The 22,012-nt window shown below is 40.0% G+C and overlaps 1 protein-coding gene across 1 annotated transcript in view; it reads left to right on the plus strand.

Annotated features, from left to right (window-relative positions):
• Nucleotides 1–22,012, plus strand: part of RALYL (RALY RNA binding protein like) — an 821,247-nt gene that overhangs the window by 753,500 nt on the left and 45,735 nt on the right. The window contains exons 7-8 of the mRNA XM_053930450.2: nt 409–572; nt 8,720–8,833. Of these exons, the coding sequence (XP_053786425.1) occupies nt 409–572; nt 8,720–8,833 (278 nt within the window). The remainder of the gene's footprint in view (nt 1–408; nt 573–8,719; nt 8,834–22,012) is intronic.

Here is a 22,012-nt window from a genome sequence, read left to right on the forward strand (position 1 = left end):
GTTTTCCATGATCTTTTCCTTTTTTCACACTAGTGTGCTGCTAGGTGTCTGATATGTAAATAGAAGATTTCTGTTCCTAGAAGGGTAAATTGGTAAGCCAAGCAAACAAATTATGCTGATACAAGATCAGTAAAATCTCAGTAAATCACATAGTGTGTATATGGACTTTCATACATCAAATGAGCTCATATTGGAGAGTAAGATACTAATGTCCAGAAAGCATAGGCTATATTTTTATTTCTTTTGAAAAATGAATCTTTCAACAAATACCCATTTCTGAATATTAAAGAACTCTGATAACCAAAACACTGACTAAAATTTTCTACAAGGCCATTCTCTTAATCACTTCCCATATTTGATAGAACACTGAGGCATAAGCATATCTTATTACATCTGTGTTTGGTGCAGGTTATTTGATTACCATGGCCGTGTGCCTCCACCTCCCCGTGCAGTCATCCCACTAAAGCGCCCCAGGGTGGCTGTCACAACAACACGCCGGGGAAAAGGAGTCTTTTCCGTGAAAGGGGGATCGAGATCTACCATCAGTGGATCCTGTTCATCAGGCTCCAAATGTAAGTAATCTACTTTATTTTCTTTTAAAGAAGGGTGGAGAGATAAATATCATTGTATGAATACCTATATTCAATAGTTAACCAAACAATTATGGAATGTCTGCTGTGTATATAATACTAGAGAAATATGAAAGGGATAAGAAATGGTATCTGCTTCCTACCACAATACATGAGGAAGGTGAGGAGATAGATACAAATATGACTGATGATAACTCAGGACCAATTTGAAAACTATTTTATCTGAGCAAATAATGAGCTGTTGACCCACTTAGCTTGAGACATATTAAAGTCCTAAAATAGAACATACTGATTTTGGTGAATAAACTACTTCACCTCTGAATAAAATACATATATTATCTTTTCATAGAAACGATATGCCAAATTAGTGCAGGTATGAGCATTTGAAAATGCATTAGGATAATTTATATAGGCAAACTACATAGGAGAGATTTTAAGAGCATCTTGCCATGCTATTCTAAAATTATTATGAGAGTTATGTGCCTGAAAACATACATAATGTCATAAAAATAAAATGGTACTTACATAATTTTACACTATTAAAAAGACACAAAATGTCTAACTAAACAGACTTCTAAATTTTTACATAGACTGATTCAGGAAAAATTCTGATTTGTTATTAGAATATCATTCCTAAGGAAAAGAAGGAAAAAAATCCTGCCTTCTCTGAGATTACATTCTAGCAAAGAAGAGACAGACAATAAGCAAACAAATTAAAATATGAGATAGTATAGGGTAGATCATCACTATGTCCAAGAATAAAGTAGAATAAAGCAACAGAGAAAGTTGGGAGAACTCTACATCACAGGAGACACTGTGACAACATTTTGGACTTGGTGATATGTGAGCAGAGACCTCAGGAAAGTTCATGAGCATGAGAGTGCTCTGAAGCTATCAGAGCAGGGCATTCTGGGCAGAGAGAATGATGAACAGACATGTTAAATTGGCACAGTCAGGGAAGGAGCCAGTGAGATGCAGCAGAGCCAGGGAGGAAAGTGTAGCTAATAATTAGTGCAAGGAGATAGAGGGAGGCAAAATTCAGTGCATCTTGGGAGGACCTTGTAGGGACTTTGTGGTTACTCTGCATCCCAACCCTTTAAGACAAGTAAGGCAAATACTGTTATCCCAATTTATTGATAAGTAAACACGGAGAGGTCACATGGCTAGTAAATGATAGAGCTAAGACTGCAACCTGGACCTCTTACTTCTTATACCATATGCTATGTCTATTGTAGAACACTGCCCTTTACCTTTCAGTACTATCAGAAGTGCCAAGACAGAATCACTGCTGAAATACTTTGTTTTCACATGAAAATGTCCAAAAGAGTAGTTCAGGAAGCAGGAAAGCACTGATGCTTTGGTAAATCTGATAAAAGATTAGTTTGCTCAGAATGTGACTGAGAATTTGACTTAGCTAGTATCAGTTAAATAGCAAATTAAGTAAATTTACAGATCTTTATGTACTTATCTACCCATTTACTATTTGCTCTATGGATAGATAAATAAGAATTCCCTTTCTGAATCTTAGTAATAAAAGAAAACGGTTTCAGAAGCAATCCCTAAACATCATCATATGCTCTCAGATTATTGTTAAAAGCAAAGAAAGTTCTTGAATTTGGTTCTTGCTGTGGAAAATTGAACATTGAATTGCCTTATAGGTTTACAGAACATTTTTCTCTACCATGGTAATATTAACTTAATCTCAAACAGAAATATCAAATGTCTGTGGATTCTTTGCCCTGTGGTCACTTTTAAGACAAAATTTATCAGTAGAAACATTAATGGCCCATTGGCCACAACAATTCTTCATTGTGTAAGAGTGTTCTTGGCTTTGCAGGACACTTACATTCCTGATTTCCACATACAAATGCCAATGTCAAGCTTCAGCCTTTGTAACAAATAGAAATACCTTCCTACTTTAGAAATGTTCCCTAAAGAGCCTTTTTCAGCAAGTGCAGCTCAACTGTGCAGAATCAGCTGCATGGTAATCTTATACTGTCTACTCTGGCATATAGAAAAGACTGGTGTTGTCAGCTCTGATGTTGTCAGACAAAGACCTTTAAAGAAATGCTCATTCAAAGTGTCATCTGAAAGGAGCAGGGGTGGGGTGGATGACTGGTGAAGAAGAGGACCTAGCATGGAGGGAGACTTCAAAGCCTAGGTAACAATTGAGCTGAATGTTTAAGAATTAAAGTGCATGTACTAGGAAGAATGAGAGTATGAAGCAGACCAATAAAATTCACAGAAACAAAAGTTTGGACGCTGAAAACATGACACAGAAAAGGAGTTACGAGTAGTGTGGCCAGAGCCTCAGACCATGAAACACACAGCAGAGGAGGAGGCAAGGGGAAAAGATTGGGAGCCAATTGAGAAGTAAAACAGTATTCTCAGATCCTCACACTCATAATTTTTAAATTGCAAAACTCATAATCTTTAATAATTATATCTAATTGCCCAATCTCCCCATTTGTCTACATCAGGGGACTGTTACACAACAATTGCACAACAACAAATCAATTAAAAGTATTCAATATTATTCTTAGTAAGAGAAATACTTCTCGATCTCCATATCTAATAATATCGAGATTTAATTTAATTTAATTTTAATGAACACTTAAATAAAAGGTGTTCTAGTCAATGAAATGTGTCTTTAAATACCAGAAGTATGGATTTTGAATAGTTGAGGTGGAATTGGGGAAAAATGCAAAATGGTGTTTGCCAAAAAGCAGGTGTTCTTTTCTTACTCTTTTGTCATAGTGCTTCTGATAATGGAAAAGAATATTTACATGCTAATTTTCTTTCTACATTTCATATCTGTTTATTTAACTTCATATTACACAGTCAGCTCCAATTTAGTGTCCAGCACATACACAAAGCTTTTAATCACATTTGTTGATCTGCTGGAAATTGGCATGCTGTGACCATAGCTACATACACATACATCCAGATTGTGTGGTATTTGCTAAGTCTTTGCTGTGTTCAAGATGCTGAGCTAAGTCCTACTAAGAATGGAGCAGGAGACTTCTGGCCAAGATGGAGGCATAGGTAGATACACTTTGCCTGCTCACACAACTAAAAGGACAACAGTAAATTAAAAACAGAAAATAACCAGAACTACCAGAAAATCAAACTGTATGGAAATCCAATAACCAAGGAGTTAAAGAAGAAACATTCATTCAGATTGGTAGGAGGGGCCGAGACAGGCAGCCAGAGTACAGAGGACTGGAAGCCAGGCGGCAGCTGGTGGAGTGGGCAATCTCAAATTTGTGTGTGACTAAACCCAGAGGAACAACTGAAGAGCAAGACAAACTGCACAACCCAGGGTTCCAGCATGGGGAAATAAAGCCTCAAAACCTCTGACTGAAAAAATCTGTGGGGGTTGAGGCGGCAGGAGAAACTCCCATCCTCACAGGAGAGTTCTTTGGAGAAACCCACAGGGTCCTAAAATGTACATAAACCCACCCACTGGGGAATCAGCACCAGAAGGGCTCAATTTGCTTGTGGGTAGCAGAAGAAGTGACTAAAAGTGAACAGAGAGCTGAACACGCGTCATTGTTCCCTCTTGGGCCCCTCCCCAACATGCTGCACCACAGCACAGCAAAGTGGGTTGCTCCTTCCTGGGGAATACCCAAGGTTCTTCCCCTTACTAAGTGATAGACTTGCGAAGACAAAAAAAAAAAAAAAAAGCCCAAATGAAAGAACAGATCAAAGCTCCAGAAAAAAAATACAACTAAGAGATGAAGAGATAGCTAACTTCTCAGAGTCATAGTTCAAAACACTGGCAATCAGGATGCTCAACAGAATTGGCTGAGTATGGTCACAAAATAGAGGAAAAAGTGAAGTCTATGAAAAGTGAAATAAAGGGAACCAACAATGAAGGGAAGGAGACTGGGACTCAAATCAACAATTTAGAGCAGAAGGAAGAAATAATCATTCAACCAGAACAGAATGAAGGAACGAGAATTCAAAAAAATGAGGAGAGGCTTAGGAACCTCCAGGACAACTTTAAATGTTCCAACATGTTCCAATTAATGTTCCAATAATGAAGAAGAACTTCCCCAATCTGGCAAAGGAAATAGACTTCCAGGAGGTCCAGGAAGCTCAGAGAATCCCAAACAAGTTGTACCCAAGGAAGCACACACCAAGGCATATCACAATTACATTAGCAAAGATTAAAGATAAAGAGAGAATCTTAAAAGCAGCAAGAGGAAAGGAGAGAGTTACCTACAAAGGAGTTCCCATAAGACTATTAGCTGATTTCTCAAAAGAAACCTTGCAAGCCAGAAGGGGCTGGAAAGAAGTATTCGAAGTCATAAAAGACTAAGACCTACATCTGAGATTGCTCTATCCAGCAAAGCTTTCATTTAGAATGGAAGGGCAGATAAAGTGCTTCCCAGATAAAGTAAAATTAAAGGAGTTTATCATCACCAATCCCTTATATGAATCAATTATATGAAATGTTAAAGGGACTTATCTAAGAAATAGAAGAAGATCAAAAATATGAACAGCAAAGTGACAATAAACTCACAACTATCAGCAGCTGAACCTAAAGAAACAAAAAAAAGGCAAAAACAAACTAAGCAAACAACTACAACAGGAACATATTCACAGAATTAGAGATCACATGTAGGGTTACCAGCAGGGAGAGGGAAAGGAAGGAGGAGGGAAAAGGTACAGGGAATAAGAAGCATATATGGTAGGTACAAAATAGACAGGGTTAAGAATAGTGTTGGAAATGGAGAAGCCAAAGAACTTATATGTATGACCAATGGACGTGAACTAAAGTGGGGGAATGATGGTGGGAGATAGGTACAGGGTGGAGGGGAATAAAGGGGAGAAAACAATGAGACAACTATAATAGCATAATCAATAAAATATACTAAAATAAAGATAATACTTGAAAAACTATCTTCTGCTTCTACCATTTATTGGCACTGATAATGTTGTGGGCATGGTGCAAAGTGCTTTATGTGCATTATCTCAGTAAATTCTTACAACAAGGATGGAAGTTATAGATGATGATGATAAAATCTGAGCTGTTACAAGTGACTCCTCTAGGGACGTAGATGTGTACTAGACTCTATCTGGTTCCACACACTAATTGGGTAGCACTAACTTTTCTTTTCAAGTGAAGAGTTTACTTTGAAAGGAAATGGAATACATACCTGGGATTATCCTTTGGAGCAGACCGTGAACTAGCAGACTAGTTTAGAGAGTTAGCTTTGTGCACGTGTGAGTGTTTCTGGTATTTTTCCTATAAAATTTGGGACATTTGGAATTTTCAGCTGGAAAGGCTTGTGACACATACATGTTATTTGAGGACCCCATACAAGAGGCTTGGCAGATGGAAAGCAGAAGCCCAATGATGAGTGCAATTAAAATGCATAAGAAAAAAGAAAAAAAAAAGTGGACAGGAGTGCTTTGGACCTAAGACTCATCTTAATTCTAAACTGACTGTTTTTTAAAAAATATATATATATCAGAAATCAAAGTTGCAAAGATTTTTTAAAATTCTAAGCTTAGAAATGTGTCATAAAATATATGTTAATTTTGATGGAGTAGGCAAAAACCAATGAGGAATTACTGTCATCCACCAAGCAGTAGAGAAATTGTTAACAGGGTTCAAAAAAGTAGAAAAAAGGCAGAGAAGAGTTAGAGAGAAAGCACATAGACACAGAGATGTCTCATCCTAGGGATTTCTTCTGGAATCCAGGCACAAGAGCAGAACCCTCCAGGCTATTTGAGCACTTGCTGCTAGTCGTTCCAAGAAAGGAACCAGGCAACCTACACAGGGCTGCAGACCAATTCACCATGCCATGGTAAGGTCCAGGACAGAGAGACAAAACCTGTGTGGTTACATCCTTGTTGTCTCTAAGCTCAAAGAGTATTAACTAATTAGACTTCAACTTCACAGTGATCGATCTTTGATCAAAGGTGTTCCTATAGTGCTGGACATGAAGAAACCTTAACTCCCTGCACACTTAGAAGTTCTTACTTGGTGAGTCCAGATTTCTCATTGGTTTGTAATGTAGTTTCTATAAAACTGGGAATTTGAGGTTTATTTGTTTATGTTTTTTTAAGGAGATAAACTAAATTTAGTCCTGGGCTGAGGAGTGGCTCCACTTACTAAGAAATCTGTTCAGTTACTTTCTAGCCATAGCCCCATTTCTCCTGCACTGAAAGCTAATTCCATAAGATAAAATATCTTCTATTAAATTTGATAGATTTAAGTAAAATTACATGATGTGCTTTAATCAAAGGGAATGGAAATAATTCTTCAAAGAAGAATCAGTTTGCAGTTGTGACAGATGATGTTTTTCAAATTTAGCTGCAATTCAACAATGGCGCTTTTATGTCTGAAATAATTGATCTAAGGAGCAATTCTCTACTTTAAACTATGTTCTGCTTTAGGTTGGGTTTTCTAGGATAGGAACACTCCACAGGGCCCCTGATTCTTGCAATTTTTATTTTGCAAACTACTTTACAAGTAAAATTGTTTTATGAAAAATTTGTGCTTTTATAACAGAGAAGGATGTTTTATTTTTATATTGGAAAAAACTGTTCTTCCTTTGAGAAATTAGTTTATGTTAATGCATAATTTATCATGTATGTTATATGATGTATCTTAGTTGACAAATAGCTCTATTTCAAGCAAATACAGATTGTATTTAGTTTTTGTTATTTATAATAAATTTCCTGAAGACTAAAGAATCAAGCTAAACACTCAGTTTCTTCCAAAATTTCTGGGGAATATACAAGCTGAGATATTTATAAAATTGAAAGGAAAAGTGACAGAGAAGAATAGTTGCTGACATCAAGATCTGTGCCCCAGACCTTGAGCATAGCTCTCTGCTGAGGCACGAACATCCTAAAACCCACCTAATAAGTGCTCACAGGAAGGTGTAGCTGGTCCATAATGACAAGTTTAAGATCTTTAGGCTCTGGTTGTTCTGGGTTCATGACAACATTTCCAAAGGTTCTCATCAAAATGAGAAAATAAGGATGGTGCAGTAAATTTTTCATAAACATTAACATATTTCATTTAATAGAGTGTTTGGTAAATATGAGATTGTCCTTTTCTTAAACCCTTTTCTTTATAATTACAGTTGATAGTAGAATGTTTGCTATGATTGTTATTTTACATCCTTACTTGGCAAAATGAAAAATTGTCAATTTTCTGTTGGTCCCATTTTTTTTATCTTTGAAACCACAGTAAACAGCAAAAGCCTGGAATGAAAAACATTACTGTAAAAATATTAATGGGAACTTCAGTGAATTTTCTTTCCCTCTAGCATCAGGGCTTAAAGAAATATAGGCAAAACCCACTACCTTGTTTTTTTGAACCTTTGTTTGATTTTAAGAGATCAAGTAGCAAGGGTTCTGTGAGTTGGAGAAACTTCTTTAGCATCTAACACATTTTAGAAGATAAATGTGGTATCCTGATTTCAATCAATCAGCAAAGAACTGGATTAAAAATATCACTGACTGCTAAAATACATGTTACAGCATGATCCTAAAAGTAGCACTAATACGCCCATCATGCTTTAATCCTCCCTCAATCTGAGTCCATTTGTTACTCAACTATTGGCCAAAACTGAATTAACACAGTTATTTTATAAAATATTTCTAGATCCCACCCTGTCTAGTATGGCTCAGTGGGTTGAGTGCTGGCCTGTTAACCAAAAGGTCACCACCAGTTTGATTCTCAGTCAGGGCACATGCCTGAGTTGTGGGCTGGGTCCCCATTTGGAGGAGCGAGAGAGGCAACCACACATCAGTGTTCACAGAGGGATATTTCTCTCCCTCTCTTTCTCCCTCCCTTCTCCTCTCTCTCTAAAAAAAAAAAAAAAAAAAAGAATAAAATCTTTTAAAAAATATTTCTAGATCTCTCTATCTCTTTGCATAACCTTTTCATAACCTTTGCATAAACTTTAACAGAGAAACACTGTTTGTAATCAAGGTTACTGGTATTCTAGAATAAGCTGAAGGTAATGAGGACCTGATAAGATTTGAAAAGTACCATCTGAGGTTTGACACCATCTGGAGAAAACACAGGGTGCCTGGGAGACGTATGCTGAGTGTGGTACCTTTGACTTTCTGTTGCTTTCTGTCCCTTTTCCCCTTTCCAGTGAAATCAGATGAGTTACAGACAATCAAGAAAGAATTAACGCAGATCAAAACTAAAATTGACTCCTTGCTAGGACGACTGGAGAAGATTGAGAAGCAGCAGAAGGCAGAGGCAGGTAAGTGAACAGGGTGTGACCACAGATGTGCCAGAATGAAACCAGAGACACTGTCAATCACAGAGACAGGTAGGGCCAGAGGGACTGGCAGGACTTAATAGAGTTTAATACAGATCCACCATAATAAGGTCTATAGGCCTGTGGTTGCAACAATGGGATATGATCTTTCACTTTTCAGAGAACATGTGCCAATTTGCTTAAAATTTATATTAACAAAAGGAAAGTTAAAAATCTATGCTGATGTTAATAAATAATAGTTGGATCTTAATTGGAAGTTGATATCTCAATATCAAATAATCTTTAAGAAAATAAAGTCAATTCATAAAATAATGCTATCAGGTTACAAATAAAATTCTATGTAATTAAATTAACTATAGCGAAATTTAACAGATTTCACAACCATGATTATGAAGCTCAACTCCCATCACTGCAACCTTGCAAAATTTTAGGACCCAATTTAGAATCTCACCACCCACAATGTCCCTGTGTCCCTGCCCACCCCCAGCCAAGTCATTGATTACATGTTTTACCACATCATGTCTACTCTGAATTATCAACCTTAATTCCTAGTTGTCTTCTCATATGATTCTAATGCCCTTTCCCAGTGTCTACAGATACTGTCTAGACTCACAGAATATGAGAACTGGAATAAACTTTGAGGTGACCCAGTACCTAGGCTGACATTCTGTTGTGCAGCCTTAGGCCCTCTGAGGTTCCTAATAGATGAGAGGAGGTTAGAAGGCACAAGAGGTGGATAAACTTGTCTCTCTCCATTCCAGCCTTTGCTCCCAGCTGGGTAGCTTCCCCTCCAACTGTTTTATCCACTGGGATTCAACATACAACCTCATTTGTAAAAAGTTTCACTTAAAAAATAAATAATACAGTTTTGAAAGCCATTGCTACAATCTAGCCGCCTCACTTTCCCAAGAGAAAACAAAGCTCAAGGAAGCAAATGATGTGGACAACAGCCTGCAGTGTCCATGGCGTTGTGTCCATGGCTGAGACGAGACAAATTCACACAGACTACCAAGTCCTGTGGAGGAAAAGGGACAGCACGGCCACTCTATCAAAGGGAGAGTACCTCGGAGCGCCTCAGCCACTCTCTCAAGGACAGTGCGCCCCAACCCTTGCCTTGACAGGTTTTTATTTCTTTTCTGGGCACATTGCATTGAGGATGGTCCTCATTTAATATGCACAGGTTTGCTTTAGATGGTTACCTTTTACAGAAAACAAAAGAGAGGATGTTGCTAATTACAGCAAAAAAGAAGGATATTTGCAACTGTAAAGGCAAAAGTGGTTGAACTGGTTACTTTCATCCTTGGAAGGTTTAGCATAGATTTTAGGAAGTTACTTTAAAGATATGCAGTAAATGTTTGCTGCCTCAATTCAGGGTGAGGGAGTTTTAGCAAAAGGCAAGTCTTAAAGTGGCCTAGGTACAAGGCAGGCCTGATTCCCCACGGGAGAACCTATCTGTGGGCGTGGGTCCTGTGTGCAGGACCTCGCTTTCCACTGGCCTTTCTGAGTGGGAGCTGGGCCCACATCACACAGAACGGTCTACTATATTTACCCCCTTGTTTTTAGTTAGGACTGCTATGGATCCCACAAAGCTTGCTACTTGCTGTTCTCTCACACAATCCTGAGAAAATAATTTGCAAATGCGTCAAAGTACACAGAGCATTATTATAATCAGTAAGAAACCACCGGCTGCAAAGACCCACATTCTCAGAATAAACTCATCAATCATTGTCAGTCAGTAATGATCAAACAATAGGTAACATTCAAAGAACTCTGAGGGCTTATTTAGAATCAGAGACAGATGGCTAAAGGGCCATAAAACTTTGGGGAAACAAGCTCATTTCAGGCTTGGACCCTTATCATTTAAATTGAGGACATTAGCAAAGCAGGTTTCACAGGATTTTATGCATTCTTTCTTAGGCCTCATCACCTGGAAACCTGCCCTTTCCAGCACAGGGCCACACCCACCTCTGGCATTGTTTCAGGTTTAGGCTGAGCAGGGGAAGTAAGGCAGCCAAGAGATTAGGAGACTTCTTGAAAACAGAATGAGGACTCAGGCTATGTCAAAGCCAAGGGATGAGGGTCCATCACCCCCTTTTGGGGTTGTTGTCCTCTGCAGGAGGCACTTGAGCCTCAGCCCCTGTCATTGGGGCAGGCCCCATCCTCCTCCGTTGGTGGACTCAGACCCGTGAGTGACGGTGTGGTAGTTGGTTTTCCTTCTGGTTGTTCAGGGTCAGCCGGGCCATCTGGTCTGTCAGTCTCGATTGGTTCTTGCCTCCAGGTAGCAGAGCTTGGTGTCTATTTTGCTCATGATAAGGTTTTATTCTTTTGGCTGGTAGCTAGACAGGACCTGTAGGAATGGAAGCACACACATACCCTCTTCCCCATGTTAAGAGATCTACAGGGCTCTGCCAAGAGCCATCTCTCAGTGGATCTCTACATAAAACCTGAGGATAAGATGACTTTGGCTCTTTCTTCTGAAAATGTTTCTCAATTGGAGTGCAGAGTGATTCATCACAATTTAGAAAATTATATGTAAACATGGCTAAAATAATCAAATTTGGGGGGCAGGACTCATGACTCCCCTTTTTTGTTTTTTAAGAAGATTTTTAAAAGTATGATGAGCCCATTCTATGATTCCCTGACCTGTTGGATTGTAAGATATTCCTGTTTTATGTTGGATATTTCAACGCTGAAGAAAAACCTGAGTAGAATGGGCAAGGTATCCAGGGCCATTATCAGTTTTAACTTGCTGAGGCCGTCCTAAATGACTAAAGGCCTCAAGCCAATGGGCTTGTATATTTTTAGCAGGTTCTCCTGTTAAAGCAGATGCATGTAGGGCACCAGAGTAAGTATCAATAGAAATATGAACATATTTAAATTTCTCAAAGGAATTGTAATGAGTGACATCAGTTTGCCAAATTATTTGAGAACTTAGTCCTTGAGGATTAACTCCTGTAAATGGGGGTGCTTTGCTAAGGGCTTGGCAATAACGACATTCTTTAATAATTTGCTTAGCTTGGGAGCAAGAAATGTCAAATTGTTTTCACAGCGCCTGGCTATTTTGATGAAAAAACTGATGAGAAGATGTTGCTTGCTAGAAGGCAGTAAGGACACTAACTAAGGCATCTGCCTTATTGTTACCATCCACCAGGGGGCCAGGCAAGCCTGAATGGGATCGAATATGAGTAATGAACAGGGGGTGTTCTCCCTTGTCAAGGAGGGATGGTAGGGTCAAATATAGGTTAAATAGATTGAGGTCAATAGAAGTCTTAATTAATGCCTGATCTAGATGCAGAATAGTATAAACAGTATACCCTGAGTCACAGACTATATTCAAAGGTTCCTGGGGCCATTGCCACAAGGCCATGATTGCAGTGAAAAGCTCAGCCCTTTGGGTAGAGGAATGTCCTGAGGATACAAAATTTTTCCAGTTTTTGCCTTCTTGCCCGGTAATAGCAGCCTGTCTGGTTTTTCCGGACCCGTCAGGAAACACAGTTCTCACCCCAGTTATTGGTGTTGGGCTGACCTTTTCTGCTAGCCTTATTTGAAGGAATGGAATGTTTTGAAGCAATCTATCTGAGGGCAGGTTAATTTCTAGTCCCCCTACAAAGTCAGCTATGGCACACTGAAATTCTAAAGACTGAGTTGCCAATTGTTGTAAATAAACTTGAGTTAAGGGGACATGAATAAAGGCAGGGTCATATACAAATAACTGCTGTGTTCGCTCATACCCTTTTATAATAAGATGGCACAACACAGTTATATAGGTGATAATAGTACATTGTGGTTGATGAGACAGAAAAAGCCATTCTGTCATAGCTAAGTGGGGTGATAGCTGTCCTATAAAACCCATTGGGGTGCCTAAGGCTGGGAAACAGAAAAGTTGGACAGGAAACTATGACTTAATTCTAGTTAGTTGTCACTGCTGAATATGTTGATTTATTATATTTAATTCTTGTAGGGCCTCGGAGGACAGTTTTCTGGGGGAATTAAGTTTTCTGGGTCCCCTTTAAGGGCACTAAATAAATGAGTTAATTGTTGGGTAGGTATTCCAAGGCTGGGTCACATCCAGTTGATTGCTCCCAGGAGCTGTTGGAGGCAACTAAGAGTTAAATCCTTGGGTGGATTAATTTGAAGGACTTGAGGCCCAATTGTCCTATTTCCAAGGTTCTGAATGCTGGATTTTTTCTGGAGCAATTACTAGCCCAGCAGAGGCTACAGAATTTTTAAGAAAGGAAGCAGTTTTTGCTAAAGTATCTTGTAAAGGAGCTTCAATCAGGATGTCATCCATATAATGATAGATAATTGAATTAGGAAACTGATCTCTTACTGGCTAAATAGTTGTATAAACAAAATGCTGGCAGATAGTTGGGCTGTTAAGTATTCCCTGAGGCAAAACTCTCCATTGAAAGGCTGAGAATTGTTAATGGCTGGAGGGAAAATGCAAAACACTCCCGATCCTTTTCCGCTAAAGGAATTGTAAAGAAACAATCCTTTAGGTCAATAAGTAAAAGTGGCCAGTCCTTTGGAATGCAAGCTGGATTGGGGACTCCTGGTTGTAAGGAGCCCATAGGTTGGAGGGACTCATTGATTTTTCTTAGATTATGAATAAGCCTCCATTTGACAGATTTCTTTGATACAACAAAAATAGGCATATTCCAAGGGCTTTTAGAGGGTTCAATATGACATGGTGTTAATTGTTGTTTAACTAAAAGGCACATCTGTTCAGGTCGCGCTCCTTTAGGTGGCCACTGATCAACCCATACCGGCGTATTGGAGAGCCAGGTAAGCGGTAAGGGAGTTATAAGAGCAGTGGCCATTAGGGGGCACTGAGAAAATGCAGCAGAGAGACTTGCATCCCCCACTGACTGAGGAGATCATGGCCCCAAATATTAAGGGGCATAGGCAGGATATATGGTCGAATTCTCCCTACCTGTCCTTCTGGTCCCTAACATTTAAGAGACCATACACTGACTTGTGGTTGAGAAACTCCTCCAACACCTGTCACAGGCGTTCTGCTGTCTGTTAGAGGCCACTCTGGAAGCCAAAACTCATTTGAAATAACGGAGATGTCGGCTCCTGTATCTATGAGGCCATGAAAGGTCTTATCCTTTATCTTTATTTGTAAGATTGGTTTATTTAATTTGATTGATTCTGTCCAGAAATCTGATTGTCTGTACTACCGAAGCCTCCCTCTCCCCTCACAGTATTTTGAGTCGTTGAGATTACATAGGGGAGTAGGAGCAGCTGGGCAATATGTGTCTGGGCAGGAATAATATGATAACCAGAAGCTTTGAGCATGATTTTAATCTCCCCTTGATAGTCTGAGTCAATGACCACTGGCTGAACAAAAATGCCTTTGGTAGTAATACTGGATCTCCTTAAGATTAAACCGACCATTCCTGGAGGTAAAGGTCCCCAGACACCAGCGATAACCATAATTACTTGATCCTATTCCTTTAAGATGAGCTCTTTGGTGGTGACCAAGTCCAGCCTTGCGCTTCCACGGGTGGCTGCATGAAGGTCGGAAACTGTGCATTTCCCTGAATTCCCTGATATTGACTGCTGTTCTGAAAGCTCCAATTGGGGTTGGGGACCCTGGAGTGGGCACCCCCTCAGAAGTTTCCCTGAATAAGTTGGCCGTTTTTGTCAAATTTAGAGCAGCATTCCTTTGCCTGATGTCTGTCCTTGACACAGCATGGGCAATCCTTTAGGGGAAGCTTGTAATTACCCTTTCCCCCTCCTGGTGTGGATGAACAGTCCTTGCGCAGGTGGCCGGGCTTTCCACAATTGTAACATCTGGGATCTCCCTTAACTGCAGCAGCTAAGAGAGAAGCCTTATGCTGCTCTGTGCCTACATCTTGGCAAGCCTTGATAAAGTCACTGATGACTTTGGTAGTAGTTCACAGGGGTCCTATTATGGTCCTGCAGTCTTTGTTAGCATTTTGATAAGCTAGCTGACACAAAAGAGATTTGGCTGCTCTGTAATTATCTATTTGCCTTTCAATAGCTTCTTGGAGTCGATCAATAAAGTCAATATATGCCTCCACAGCACCTTGATGGATGTTGGTGAAGGAAGAAGTTTCCCTGGCCTGAGAATCAGGCACAGCCTCATAGCTTTGAGAGCAATTTGAGCACTTTGACTAAAAGCATGAGGATAAGCCTAGCCTGATCCACAGCAGTGGCAAAATCACCAGACCCAAGCAACATAGGGAGGGTGACAGGAGGATCTCGGCCACTTGGTGGCCTACTTGCTGAGAGTACTCTGAATGCCAGACTATAAACTGAGCTGGGGTTAAGACTGTCCTGGCCAGAGCAATCCAGTCACAAGGGGCCATTCTATAGCTGTCAGTGATGGCTTGAAATAGTTGATTAGTATAAGGAGACTGAAGCCCATTTTCTCTAATGCTCTTTTTTAGATCCTTGTAAAGGGAAAAAGGAAGGGGTTCATGGACATTTCTTTGACCCTTGATTACCATGGGGATGGCTGAAAGGGCATCTAAATCCCCAGCCTCTGCTGCCTGCCGAAGGCACCGTCACATGGCCCTAACAGGATATCTGTCTAAATTTTCTGGCTGTCTTAGTGGTGAGTCGTCCTATGAGGAGGAATGCTCCCAGGGTTGAAGTAAGGAGTGATGGCTATGAAGCAGGTCCTCTGGTGGGGCTGTAGGCAGAACTTTCATAGCTGGTTCTTCCAATATATTACATATGACTTTCTCTGAACTAGACCCTTTATCCTCCTTTGTGACTAGTTCTGGTCTCCTAGCCCATATGGGCAGGAGAGCAGTACTGACTAGCCCCCAAGTTACTAAGTTTTGAGTTCTGATAGAAACAGCACTGTCTTGTAAAGATCTTAACCTATCGCCTACAACTTCCCAAACCTTTACATCTAAGGTTCCCTTGTCAGGTAGCAGGGTAGTATTCCTTTACAGTTTGTAAAAGCTGAATGAGATGCTGTTCCTTCACCTTGCAACCCACTCCCCAGAGGACCTGCTGTAACACCCTTGGGTAAACTTCCTGTTCTTTAGATAAACCAGAGCCCATTCTTGCTATTAAAGGGCTCCTTTTTATTTTCAACTGTGGTCTTTTCAGATTCCGCCACTTATGCTGAAGCCTAACTAGTTAGCTATCGAGGGATATAGTGTGGTGGGTCAAAATGTGCTATTAGTGAAAGACAATCAGGGAGAGGGATACTGGACTTTCTGAGCACCCTCGCCCGCTTATGGGTTTCAGGTTCTCCCCAGTGTTTAGGACTGCGAGGGGGGGCATGTAGCCCTAGATGACCACCAACCTTTATAGGCACTTCCCAGACAAGCCAGAAGTTAAATTAAGCAGTGTTGGAGGACCTTATAAGGCCCCTGCATGTCTTGGGAATTGATCTCTGACACCCTCACAAGGTTCCGACTCACGTGATTTGTCGGGCCAAGGGGAGGAACACCTGATTTCTCGGGCCAAGGGGAGGAAGTGCCTTTTGTCTTCGGAGTTTGGCAAATGCCAAAAGCTCTCATACAAAATCTGTGACTAACACTAAATTCTTCTGGAAAGCAATCTTCAGAGTCCAGTCAAAACCGAAACACTCATTCACTATCCATTTTTCCTTATGCAGGCGGACGGAGGGAAAAGACAAAATCGAAAGGACCACAAGAGGCAGCTTAAAAGAAAGAATTTGCTGAGATGCTTATAAAATATCCCTGTAACTAGTTGTTGTTTTTAAAGCTGATTAAAGGGAAAGTCTTTGCTCTTTCTACCAAGCTTAGACCTAGTTGGGGATTGTGCCTTGGGGATGGGCTTGTGAGTGTTTTCACAGTTTGCCTTTCGTTGCGTGGACTTTTGCTTGCGCCTGGCAGGAAACCTAGTGTTCTGACCCAGTCCATGTCCAGCTAATCCTGTCATGGGTGACTTCTAGCAGCCAGTGCCCTTGTGGTTCTTAACTGCTCGACCCATGCCTGTGAGATTACAGGAGAGAGAGTAACGCTCCTGCTTACTAAAGAAGGTAGTTGCAAAGCGGTCACAAGAGAGGGTGACCTAGGAAGAAAACCCTTTCCTCTGAAATCCAACTCACCCTATGACCTAACCAAAAAATACTCGGTGTCATTGGCCCTTACCTGGGCTGATGCACACACTCCAACCAAGTTGGTGTGTTGTCCACAATGACGGCTCATAGCCCTGGGTCTCTGTTCTGGGCGCCAGCTGATGCGGACACAGGCCTGCAGTGTCCATGGCGTTGTGGCTGAGACGAGCCAAATTCACACAGACTACCGAGTCCTGTGGAGGAAAAGGAACAGCACGGCCACTCTATCAAGGGGAGAGCGCCCCAACCCTTGCCTTGACAGGTTTTTATTTCTTTTCTGGGCACATTGCATTGAGGATGGTCCTCATTTAATATGCACAGGTTTGCTTTAGATGGTTACCTTTTACAGAAAACAAAGGAGAGGATGTTGCTAATTACAGCAAAAAGGAAGGATATTTGCAACTGTAAAGGCAAAAGTGGTTGAACTGGTTACTTTCATCCTTGGAAGGTTTAGCATAGATTTTAGGAAGTTACTTTAAAGATATGCAGTAAATGTTTGCTGCCTCAATTCAGGGTGAGGGAGTTTTAGCAAAAAGCAAGTCTCAAAGCAGCCTAGGTACAATGCAGGCCTGATTCCCCACAGGAGAACTTATCCACAGGCGTGGATCCTATGTGCCGGACCTCGCTTTCCACTGGCCTTTCTGAGTGGGAGCTGGGCCCACGCCATGCAGAACTGTCTTCTATAAGCAAACAGATTTTTCCATGACCACATAACCAGTTCATATTAGACCTGGTCTGCATCCCAGGTCTTGTGGGTAAGTCCACTTTCCTTTCCCATTTGTAGTGTCAATCTCTGGTACTATCAGGACCTTGTCCCAGGATTGCACTGCCATGAGGCTATCTGGGAAGTCCTCCCTAGGGAAAACCTACTGGGATGTGGGCCCTGAGCTATGACACAAAGGAGCCAGCCTTCTGTTGACTGTGTTGAAGGCTGAGGACAAAGCAGACCTTCTGTGATGAGGCACATGGGGTCTATAAGAGATGGGAATAAACTAGGTCCAAATGCCTCCCGCCACTGCCTGAGGCTCACTCAAATGAGCACAGTGACTATGCCTCACACTGTGAGAAATGACAAGGCATCCTGTGGAAGCTCTGTCGCACAGTCACACACTAGGTAAAGGTTCCAGTGGTAGAAACCTGGGATTGGTGGTGACACAGACATATCCAGGCAAATGAGCGTTTCCTGCCAGGTTTCTGCCACTTGTCTACCCAACACATGGCAGAGTCTCCCGGACATGTTTTGAGTTCACATGGATGACAAATGAGAGAGGAAATAAAATCATGTTTATTAAAAACTTCTATTTTAAATATATTTTCTACTGAGCAGATACACTGCCTGTACTTCTTACTAGAGAAAGGTAGGCTTTAGGAAGTCTGTCACATGCTGTCTGTGACAGTAATCTAAAGCATTTCTGGAACCAAAATATCCTGTGATGTTCCTTGAATCAATATTTTCCTTTGAGGAGCTTCTGTGAAATTTGTTATTATGTAAAACAACCCCTATAGCAAAGGACACTGATAAGCAATTTCCACTTCAGTTTAAAGGATTGTGGAGAACTCATTTAAATATAAATCACCTCAAAGAGAAAATGTGATACTTTAATCCATCTTATTAGACCATCTGCTTTCCTGCAATGAATAATACCTTCCACATCTCTTCTTGGGAGATCTTCTGTAAACATAACACTAAAATTCAAAGCTTGCATTTCCTTTTCACAAGAGGCTGTCACCTTATTTTTCTACATGTTCAAACTTTCCTGATCATGATACTTTATTTTTTAGAAAAGAAAGGCTTTGTCCTGTGATACTTAACATCTTCTTACTTTCACGTGTTAGGAAGAAAGTGGAATTACTTAATTGGTAATTTCTTTCTCTTAATAATTACCTTCTGAACAGTATTTCATATTTGTGTAGTTAAGATAACCATTATATATATGGTATATTTATATACATTATATAAAATATGTATTTTATATACACACATATATATTTATTTATTTATAAAAAGAAATCATGGTTGTATGAAAGAGTCAAGCCTGTATTATGGAAGCTGGAGAGAAATAGAATAAAATTCTTTAAAACCTCGATATCCCCCTATTAAATTTAAGGGGCACTCATTTTCATGCTTATTTGGTTGCAATGTAATTATTTGGTAACTAACATTGACTTTTATTATTACTGTTATATTTATCTCTCATTCCTAATTTACTCTTAGTCATTTAATGATGAAAGTTTCCAGCATGGAAGTAGTTTCTGGAAGTAGGAAGAAGATGGTGGGACAAGCCACCCAACACAGACCTTTCCCGGAGTTCAAGTTCCAGAGTGCCAGCCTTTCTTCTTCTTTTTTTTTTTTTTAATTAAACATTTTTTTAATGTTGTTCAATTACAGTTGTCTGCATTTTCTCCCCACCCCTCCATCTCACCCCAGCCAAACCCACCTCCCTCCCCTGCCTCCACCCTCCACCTTGGTTTTGTCCATGTGTCCTTTATAGTAGTTCCTTAAAACCCCTCTCCCTATTATCCCCTCCTTACTCCCCTCAGATTATTGTTAGATTGCTCTTAACTCCAATGTCTCTGGTTATATTTTTCTTCTGTTTTGTTGGAAGTGAATTCCTAAGCTAGCAGGAGTAATTGTAATAAAGTATAATTACAATACTTTGGATTCTCTGTACTTTAAACTGCTTCTAGTAGATATTAGTGTTGTATTCAGTTTCCTCCTTTGGAATTAGAAACTTCCCAAGAAAAAGGTCATGTTTTCTCTCTCTTTCTAACTCTCCCCCTACTACCATCTACTACATCCTAGGGAGGAATGAGCAAGTCTTTGACTTCTCTCAAGGTCTCAAGGCCTTCCTGTGTAAGCTAGAGGAATGGGTTGTAGAGTCAAATGTATTTCCAACTCTTAAATTACAATTAGTGTGAATACACATGCTTGTGTTATTTCTTCCATCAGATAATTCAAATAACAACTTTGGAATGTAGTGACTATTTATCGAAAACAACAAATAACACTTAGCATCAGGTTACCCTATAATGGTAGCTAGGTGATTTTTGTAAAAGAACCACATGTAAATTGCCACATTTTTGTGGTTTACACAGTGATGTTAAATGACCCAAAAGAGTGAAAGGAGAAAAAAGGAAAACTAAAGACTGGGTATTGTACAGTGGACATCATTAATTATTCCATGGGTGACCACATTTTTTTAAAAAATCACCTTTCAGGCATATAGTCTTTGCAATTAAAAGGCAATTAGACATTATTTAGTTCCATTTTATTCTCAGGGATATGCCTAATATATGGCCAGCCAGTCTCTTTTGAACAATTCCAACAATAATAGATAACATTAATGTTAATGTTAGACCTAATCATTAGAGAAGCTTCCAGAGTCCCATTGGATAAATTCATCCTGCCATATGCTTGGTAAAAGACACAGAATTGATACAGATACAAAGTACTTCACGTCTCAGATATCAAGTACATTGATGTCCAAGAATGGAATACTACAAATAAATGTTAAAATATATGGCTTCTTTAGAAACATTGGACTTTCATTACTGCTACTCACTTTATACATGGTGTGCACTTTTCAGTTTGCTAATATCTTTACTCCTCCAGTGGGCACACTGATGTCATTTGCTTGGTCACACCTGTGTCTCAGACACCTGTGGTAGGTTTTCTTTTCTGACCCAAAGATATTTGGATTTCACTTGGTTCAGTTATCATTTTCATGTCCCTGGAAACCAAGCTTAATATCTAATCTGTTGTAAATGCAACAGCCAATTAAACATTTAATAATAGCTATAACATCATTACCTTTCCACAACCTCTGAACAGAAAGTCAGTATAATTCATTGGCCCACAGATTGTCAACTTGGCTGAATTCAAATTTTGCTCACAACATCTTCTTTTCTCCAGATAAATCTCAGTAATTCCTTCAGCTGCTTCTCAGTAATTGGGTTTTGCATCTTGAACCACATCTCTCTTCTCTGGCTATTCTATAGTTTGCCGACCACAGATTGTGGCTCTCATAGGGAAAGACACCACTCCAGTGTGACCTGGCTGCTGCCTATAATGCAACTGTGTTTCTGTTCTGACACCTTACTACCATTTACAGTTTGGATCAATTGTTGATGCTTCTGGTTAGAGATGTTGGAGTAATCACATATATTGAGCTCTGCTTCCTTCTGAAACTGCATTAAAATTATGATGGGATTTTTAAAATGAAAAGCCCTCATTTTAAGGAGAATGGACACAAAGCTATAGAAGCCAGACAGCAGATGGGGAAGTGAACCTGACTTAGCACATCTGAAAAATCCATGTCTCATCTTATTCACTGAACTCCCCAAAATCTCAGCATTGGAGGCATCATATTCCTCAAGAACTGAGAGAGCAGCCCTGGCCAGTGTAGCTTAGAGGACTGATCACTGGCCTGCAAACCAAAGGGTTGCTGATGTGATTACCAGTCAGGGCATGTGCCTGGGTTGAGGGCCAGGTCCCCAGTAGGGGACACGTGAAATGCAGCCACACATTGATGTTTCTTTCTCTCCTTCTTCCCCTTCTCCCTATCTAAAAATAAATAAATAAAATCTTTTTTTAAAAAAGAACAGAGAGAAAATGGCAGAAAGTCTGTTGAGGAAACAGATTCTAGTATTTTTCTTCCAACTGTTCCTGACCCAGTAGAAGGCTGGTGAAGTATCTTCTAGAAAAGCTAAAATGGCAGATCTCAGGGCTGGTAGACAAATGGGAGAACATTTGAAAAGAGAGAGAGAAAGGAGAGTTTGCACCATTACTGTAAAAATTCCAAACATTTTCTCCCCCTTATGAGTCAGATTCTGGGCAGGCACTAGAAGAGGTCTTAATTGGGAATACAAGCAGCCTGAGAGAAAAGATTTAAAGATACTGGCATGGGCATCACCCAAGGACAGATCAAGCATGCTTACAACACTGCCCATCAATACTCTCATAACCCACTGTAACCATGCACTGACAAGAATGGTCAGACAGGAGAAAAGATATAACATAAAAAGCAAATACCAACATATAAGAAATAAACTGGAAAAAAACAAGATTGTGTAGGAAGATTTTTTAAATA

The sequence above is a fragment of the Desmodus rotundus genome, chromosome 8, assembly GCF_022682495.2.
Source record: "Desmodus rotundus isolate HL8 chromosome 8, HLdesRot8A.1, whole genome shotgun sequence".
In the NCBI taxonomy this organism is placed as follows: Eukaryota; Metazoa; Chordata; class Mammalia; order Chiroptera; family Phyllostomidae; genus Desmodus; species Desmodus rotundus.